At 50.9% G+C, this 8413-nt stretch overlaps 1 protein-coding gene across 1 annotated transcript; it reads right to left on the bottom strand.

The window, feature by feature from the left end:
- Positions 1-1029: 1029 nt before the first annotated feature.
- On the bottom strand, positions 1030-3496 carry LOC142767624 (uncharacterized). The gene is made up of 2 exons (XM_075869690.1): positions 3402-3496; positions 1030-3318 (listed from the first exon to the last, which is right to left on the bottom strand). The coding sequence occupies exon 2, from the start codon at positions 3277-3279 to the stop codon at positions 1621-1623; it is 1659 nt and encodes a 552-aa protein (XP_075725805.1). The 5' UTR covers positions 3280-3318; positions 3402-3496; the 3' UTR covers positions 1030-1620.
- Between the last annotated feature and the right edge of the window lie 4917 nt (positions 3497-8413).

The following is an 8413-nucleotide window of genomic DNA, read 5'->3' on the forward strand; positions in this document are numbered from 1 at the left end:
AGTCGAAGCATGACATCTTGACTGGAAAGGGATTTACGGAAGCCTATCATTTCGTGAGGGTATAAGTTGTGTTCTTCTATAAATTTGCTAAGGCGGTTGAGGATTACATGTTCAAGTGTTTTTCCGATGCATGAAGTGAGGGAAATCGGACGTAGGTTGGCTGTGTTTATGGGCTTACCAGGTTTTGGTATGAAAATAACTCTGGCGTCCTTCCACGCAGCCGGCAAGGTAGAAGTGTCGAAGCAGTGGTTAAAAAATTTAGTGAGGGCTATAATTGAGTTTTCATCTAAGTTGCGGAGAAGTTTATTATTGACGAGGTCAGGGCCTGGTGCAGATGAGGTGCGAAGGTTCGCAAGCGCGTGTCTAACCTCAGCCTCCGTTATGGGGCTACTGAGATCATCATTTGGTTGTCCGATATAGTCAGGTGCATCGTATCGATACGCGCTGGGTAGGTGTTTGTCGCGAAGATCATTAAAAAGAGTGTTTAAGTTACCTTTGTGCGAGTGAAGTAGTTTGTTAATGTGATGATTATTTGCGGTACGTGATATGGTAGGGTCTAATAAATGCCGCAGGAGCTGCCATGTCATCTTGCTGTCTAGGTGGCCATGCATGCTTTCGCATTTCTGGGTCCATTGTTGACAAGCAAGCTGTATGGCATAGTCCTGAATTTGCAAATCGAGTCTCGCAATTCTCAGTCTCAGTCGGCGATTGTGTCGCCTCTTCTTCCAGCGTTTGAGGAGAGATTGCTTAGCTTCCCACATGTGAAGAAGTCGGGTGTCAACTATTGTAAAAGGCGTATCAGGTGGTAACATGGTGGTATGCGTTTTTGTGTCAGTGTGCAATTGCTGTACCCATTCCGAGATATCATCTATCTCAGTAGGCGCCGAGCAGTGACGGGCCTCGCGAAACTTGTTCCAGTTAATAAGGCTCAGGCGCTTGGGAGCTAAAGGTTTGTGTCGGAAGTGTATGGTAGTTTGAATAATGTAGTGGTCACTACCGAAGTTAATGTTCAGGTTGGTCCATGTGACAAAGTGAACACGATGGCTGAGTGTAAGATCGGGAGATGTATCTTTAGCTACACTATTACCTAATCTAGTGGGCATGTCTATATTGTTGTGGAGGGTGAGGCGGTGATCCTGTATGTGAACCCACAAAGCCCTACCCTTGGGTGTAGAAACAGAGTGGCCCCATACTTGATTTGGTGCATTAAAATCACCAAGTATTAGGAGAGGGTGATGTTTCGCGGCCGCAATGGCTCGGGCAAAGAGAGTATTGAAGCGATGGTGTTTCGCCTGTGGCCTACTATAGACGTTTAATACGTATAAAGGCGATTCTTGAGTTTTACAAGGAAGGACCTCCAAAAAGTTGTGCTCCACATCGACGCCGTCGAAATTAGAGTGAGTTACCGTCAAATGTTTTTGCGTTAATATTGCAGTATCGGGAGAATTTAGAGATTTAGTTTGGTGTACACTGTAACCGGGAAAAGTTATGTTTCCGTGGGTCTCTTGTAGGGCAATGACTGCAGGGGGTTTGGGGCAGGAGGCCAAATATTGTTGAAGAGTCGCTTTCTTTTTGCGGAACCCCCTGCAGTTCCATTGCCATACTACAAAGTTCGAGCGATTAGGGTTTGCAGCCATTGTCGGGAGGGGGTGTAGGAGAGAAGGCGGGTACGGCTATATTTGGATTATTGGCCGTGACGGCCGCAATCCATGCAGTGGTCTGCTGCATTTGAGTTTGTACAAAATCTAGAAACTTGTCAAGTTTGTCATTTATGGCAGCTTGGCCCGTCTCCTGAGCTGTGAATCTGCTCTCTATGTGAGAAATCTTACTTTCAATGACGGCGAATTTCTTCTGTGTTTTATTTTCGAGGGCGTTTATCCTATCGTTAAGAGTTAGAACTGTGTCGCTGAGAGATTCTTCTTCGCGTGGTGTGGCAGGGGTTTTGCGCTTATTTGAGGGTGGCAGCTGGGAGGTGTCTCGAGGCATTGTAGTGTCCATGTCAGTAGGAGGAAGAGGTATCGTGGGTTCAACAGCAGGGGGCGATTGAGCAGGAATGAAAGATCGTGGTTCGGAATGCTGCGAAAGATTGCTAAGGGGCATTCGGGATTGTAGCTCGAGCTTTAACTTTTGAATTTCTGCCTTGAGGCTAGCGTTTTCAGCTAGAACTTTTTCTAGGCTAATGTTTTGAGATAAGGAGCAGTTAGAGGAAGCTGCCTGTGCCCAGCTTACCTTTAATGGGTTTGGCAGATGACTGGTGGAATGGGGGTTCGTTGACTGGGTCGGGAAGTCAAGTTCTTTGGGAGTCGAGTTTGGGCCCCGCCTCTTGCTCTTGCTGCGACCCCGCTGTGGGCCACGCTCTTGCGAGCGATTAAGGCTCGGTGTCCGGGATGATGGAACTTCTGAGGGCTTAGGTGTCTGGTATTTAGGTGTCTTAGTCTTGTAACGCTGTTTGCACAATGGGGAACCGGTGATGTGAGCTCCACCACACACGACACAGACGGGTTCACATTCATGGTCCATTGAGGAATCCTTCAGTCCGCACTTGTGACAGATTGCATCGGGAGTAGAGGGGCAGACATCCTGGCGATGTCCAATTTTTCGGCAACGGGTGCAGGCTTCCACCTTCAGTCGGAATGGGCGGCAGCGAAGCGTGCAGCCTTCGTAGTTGATGTAAAAAGGGACGTGCGTGCCACGGAAAACAACCAAGATGGTTTCGGTGGTGCTCAGTCGGCGAGCGGCCCCAATGGTCATGGCTGGATTACATCTTTGGAGGGTTGGAAGGATTTCCTCGTCAGCGTAATCCAGAGGGAGATGAAACCTTCCACGACAAGAATCTACAGGGTCGGCAACGTGGGTGACGACTTCGTAGGGGACTCCGTTGAACTTTAAGGTCCGGATGTTGTGGTATAAATCTGCTCGGTCCATGCTTGACGTACTCACGAGCACTGTGTGACTGGTGGGATTGACCCTGATTTGATCAGGGCTGCTGATGGGAAGTCCAACTGCTTTGAGAACGAGTTGTCGTAAGACACAGGGGTGCAACTTGGTACAGTCGAGACCCCCGCGTATCCGAAGAATCACCTTGTAGTCCGCATCGGGCAGTGGTGGAGGTTTAGGCTCCCATGAAGATGGTTTCTTCAGATCCGCTGCGCAGGTGTCAGCCGATGAACCAGTGGGACGAAGGTCAGCATGTAGAGCACGCCATGAGCGAGCGGCGTCGCCTCCAGCAGCGACGCCCGCTGCGACGCTGGCCGCGTCGCGCTGGGCGCCTCCACTCATACTAGGCCGGCGGTTAGGCCTAGCGCGGAAGCGGTCGAGCTGAACAATAAACAGTCAGCACTGTTCTCAAGGAGCATTATCACATCCCAACAAGGTGTCGAATGGGTGCCAGGTCCACTTACAGTTGGTGTGATGTGTGATCCAGGGTCCAAGGACCTGAAGAGGTGGTCATAACACGGTAAGTAGCCGGAGCCAAACGTACACACGTCAGCGTTTGATCGGGATCAAGACGCGTCCAGCTTTGTCGTTCAAAGAATTTTAAACTGCCAGGCCACTCAATTTACTGCAACCCTGGAGCTGCATAAGTCGTGTTTGACAGTTTAAATGAAGCGTCGTCCACTTACCTCTGCACATAGATGTAGCATCCGATGCTAGTGCAGGATATTACATCAAGTTCACGTTTGTTGTTAGTGCGTCTTGCCAAAACTTGTTGAAATCAACTGTAAAATGACGGTGACGCGAAGTAGACGCACCGCCTCGCTCTTCCGACTCGACTTCACAACAAAATGAGATGTGCGTTGGGGGCAGACCTGTTGAACAGACACACCGGTTATCGCAGCAGAGGAAACGGTAATTGTTTCTCACTTAATACTGTAGATATTGCGTACTTTCGAGGGCAAAACAAGAATGTTCGTTTTCAAATGTTGTAAAAAACAATTCATTACATCTTGATGCTGAATCTAGAACGCGTTGGCAGAGCAATGCAAACCATGCATAGTGGTTAAATTTGTCCAAGTTTCACTTCTACCGCCTAGTCACAAAAACTTTTTGCAATAAAGTTTGCGTACAAAAAATGAAGCAAGTTTCAATTAGACATAACTTGATATCACTTTATTTTACACTCAGCAAACAAGCGTCACGAATCTAAAGAACGTGATCCATCCGAAGCATATCCGAAGCCTGTACTTCCCATAATTCCCATGGGGATACAAGCACCACTGAAGTAGCCCGCGTAGACACTAGCGTCGAATTCCCCTCTAGGTATTATTGTAAGAAACTTTATGGTCTGAAGAGTCAACGGCCCGCTTCAAATCTTTCTCTTCGTTGAGCATTGCGTAACATGTTAGTACCAAACTGACGCTTGTATTTGCTTCAGGTTTGCATCCGAAAACATCGACGGCAACTTCACCATAACGATTGGGCACTGTTTTGAGAGGGCCGTATATTTGTCTTGGCAGAGCTGTATGTTTAGCGAGTGCCTCTATTGCTGAAACATGACCTCAGAGATTCGCGTTGGTCGATTTCTAGCAAGTCTGACCCCCGTATCCAGAAACGCTGCTTGACTTGAACTTGACTTGCCACCGACTTCAGTGCAGCCCAAACGCCTTTCGAACGCGCTGTCTTTGTGTAATGCCAAGGCAGCCCAAACGCACAGACGCGTTTCAAACGCGCATCATTGAAGGCAATTGCAAGTCGAGTTCAAGACGAGACGCGTTTATAAATACGGGGGTAAGAGGCCACGCAAAAAAAAAACGGGTGAGGAATAAAAATTAAACATAGCATATCCACGCAGTGAATGATGATGAGTGGGGCGAAGCGTCCGTCAGCCCGTCCGTGCTACCGTCCTTTCGTTCTTGCTTCCATCAGCCCTCGCGACCATCCGCGCATCTATTCATGCGTCTGTACGTGAGTCCGTCCATCCATCTGTATGCCTGTCTGTTCGTGCGTCCATCCGTCAGTACGTCCGGGCGTCTATCCATCCGTCTGTCCGTCTGCTAGTCTGCCTGTCCGTGCGTCCATCTAGTGAACACTCCAAGTACCGCGATCTTCCATCTCGCATTCCCTGTGGCACATACCCGCTCTAGAGTGGGTATGTGCGACCGATGGCTATTTCCTACTACATACATACAAGGAATGGACAGACCCACGCGTTAAAGAGCTTCGCTCCTAAGAGAAAGTTGTGCTTAATGCCATACTTACAATGACACCGTCCGCTAAACCTCAGCAGCTACTCACTAGCGGGTAACGCGACACACTGATCGCGGCAAGCGTATGCACGAAAAGCACGTCCGCTTTTTTTTTTAAATTGGAATTTTCCGCGAGGCCGCAGCGTATCTTGGAGTCCTAAACAACTCAAGGCTGCAAACATAGTAGCCGCATCGCGCAAAGCGCGAATGGGAACACGGACGCACCCGCCTGCCGCGAGCGCGCTTGTCAAACGCGGCTGGCCGGCCGCGCTTTCGCCGTGTCAGTATCTACGGACCAAACGCAGCCGCTGCAGCGCGTCAGGACGCGCCTTTCTCGACGCTGAGCTGTGTCGTCTTCCGACGGGGTAGGAGGGCGCACAGTATCGCGAAGCCACGTGCCCCTTCTCACGGCGTTAAAAAAATACATGGGCTACGGCAGCTACGCGCTGCAACGAGTGCTTGTGGTCAAGCCTCATGCGAAAAAGAAAGAAACAAAAAGGAAGAACGGATGGTCCAAACCTGTGACACTTGGTGACGTGATGCATCCTCCACCGCGGGAAAGACGGATTTAGTCTGTCGCGTGGATTCTCGCATAAGATGGGAAGATTGATTTCCTTCTGGCAATGGAACGGGAGGGCTGCTCGTTGGCCGTCGGGAGAAGTACGGGAGACATAATGACAGACGGCACCTCAGAAACAAGCAAAAAGGAACCGGAGAACAGTTTACGCGACCCGGATAATCACTTTACACCAAGAAAAAGAAGCGCCGGCTCGGCGTATACCGAGAAAACGTGCGGCGCGACGCAGCGGTCACCGTGCAGAGCAAAGCAAACGGAGCTCGAGTAGGCGCAACGGTCAAATGAGGCTCAAATTCGCGGAAAGCACAGAAAAAGCACGGCATAGATACATTTCTTACTGTTCTGTCGTCGTCCTTGGTCGTGTCGTGGCCTCGGAGGTGGAAATATCCAGCAGGTGAACCTCCTGTCGGAACGGCTTCCGGGGGCATCCGGATCACGTCGCGTTTCACCTAAGAGTAACAAGCTCCGCTGAAGGCAATGAAGCTGGCGGCGTCTTGTGGCGCGCAGCTGGAACTACGACAAGAAAAAAAAAAAGAAAACGCGTTTGGGGCCGAGCGAGCGCGCGCGCGTTCTCTTAGCAGCGTTTGTGAACCCACAGGCGCGTTTGCTTCAGGGGGAATACAAATGTGTGTGCGTGTATGTTTGTGTGGGTGCGCGTGTTGATTGCCTCATCACAAACAGCCCGACTAACAGCTACGGTGGATCGATAAAAAAAATTGCCCGCAGCTTCCCTCGGGGGAACACTGAGGAGGATGCGGACCATATAATTGGTCAACGGGGTGTTAAAGTGCGACTTACTTGGGTCGATGGCTAAATTGGTTAACGTGGTTGTGAAATGGGGTGTTAAATTGCGACTTACTTGGGTCGATGGCTAAATTGGTTAACGTGGTTGTAGGAGGGGGTGTTAAATGAGTGAACACGTACACACGTATGCGAAAGGGCGGCGCTGGTCGAAGGGACGTCGATCATTGTGTTTGTGGATTCGTTGGAATTCATTTCACCGCGACCTTGGACGTCGACGCGCCGTACAAACCAACCGACGAGCGGCAACTGAGCGAGCGAGCGCCGACCTTGAGTATATATACAGCACGACGGCGCATGCACTGTCAGCTGTTGAATGTTTTCGAAGCGCGACGCCACATGCGCGTCCACTGGAGAATCAGGAGAATTGTAGATGTCGAACGCGGTGTGTAGAGGAGGAAGGGTGCACGGCGGAGTGGCTATGAAAAGAGAAATGAAGAGAAAAGCGAGCCCCGTTATTGTCTGCTTCAAAGAGCGACACCGCCACAGTAGCTCACGAGGGATGGGGGTGAGGAGGGATAAAAAGGATAGGAGTAAAGATGTGGGAAAGCCGAAGAAGGAGAAGAGAAGAAGAGACGTGTGGTAAGCCACAGCGAGCGAGGACAAATCGAGGGGATAGAAGAGATAGGAAAGATGGAGCACGGTCACTGGAGTCCGAGGACGGGGCGCACCTGCGAGAGCTCCTTTCGGCGTCGGTGGATGGCGTAGAACAAGTCCAGTAAATCAGAGCTGCACTGTCGTCGGAGGTGGAAGGTCGTCGGCGGCAGGAGATGACGTAGGGCGAGTCCAGTCGGCCAGAGCCACGCTGACGCGGGAGATCGCAAGCGCGCGGAGCGCGCGAGCGCACGACCGGTCAGCTCGAAATCCAGCAAGCGAGTCCGAAGGGTGCACGGATGGTGGAGGAGTGAAGCGCGTGTGGTGTGTAGAGGAGGAAGGGATGCACAGATGGTGGAAGAGTGGGCGACGGCGCGACGGCGCATGCGCGCGCGTCAGCTGTCGAATGTTCGAGAAGCGGCGCGGACGGCGCACTACAAGGCGCGAGTATACGATGCTCCGCATCTAAAAGAGTTACAGCTGAGGTCAGCGTCTGCTAGAGCGCTGTATTAGGAAAACTGCGCGGACTATGTTCTTCTTAGGCATTTGTTAGCGGAAGATAAGACGCAGACGGCGGGTGAAAGTCTTGGAGAGAAAATGTGGAGCAAGAATCTAACGCGGCCGTAATTAACGTTGTGTTCGATGCAGTGTGGTCGTGCTCCATCACACGTCATTCTTACATAGTGCGCCCAGCTCCAAAGTTGTGTACACGAAGAATGTAGACGGCAAAGGTCAACGCGTGCGTGTGCTGCCCATTGAAACAATGCGAAAAATGCCCTTAAAACACCGCGATGTTACGTACGGAGGTGGCCGTTACTTGCAGGCACTCAGGAGGTTTCCCGCGCAGATCACAGAGGCCACAGCCACAGTATTGCTAGGACCCATAGCATACTTTTAGCGTCGGTGGCACTGATAAGCATGCAAAAGCGCTTGAATGTTGTATACGACTCATCTAGTGGAACAAAACGCATTAGGGTATGTTAAACTAAATGCATCGTAGCACACTGCGTTGCATCTAAAAACGTTGGTTACACCCTGCCAAATATGTTACCCAATTTCTGCGTACGCCCTTTCTAAATGAGGCTAATGTGACAACTGGTCGCCTCAAGAAGCGGGGTTTCGCCTCGCAAAGTCGCGGCTAAGCGGCTCCGACGAAGGAGCAGAAAAAAGGCGCAACGGTTGACCGACGCGGCGGGTAGGGATGCCAGCTAGCACGGACGGGCAGGGTTGGCGCCTGGCGCTGAAGGACAACCGC

The sequence above is a fragment of the Rhipicephalus microplus genome, chromosome 7 (assembly GCF_043290135.1).
Source record: "Rhipicephalus microplus isolate Deutch F79 chromosome 7, USDA_Rmic, whole genome shotgun sequence".
Taxonomy (NCBI): domain Eukaryota; kingdom Metazoa; phylum Arthropoda; class Arachnida; order Ixodida; family Ixodidae; genus Rhipicephalus; species Rhipicephalus microplus.

Coding starts and splice junctions, on each gene's coding strand:
- LOC142767624 (XM_075869690.1), bottom strand. CDS start 3,279: ATGAGTGGAGGCGCCCAGCGCGACGCGGCCAGCGTCGCAGCGGGCGTC.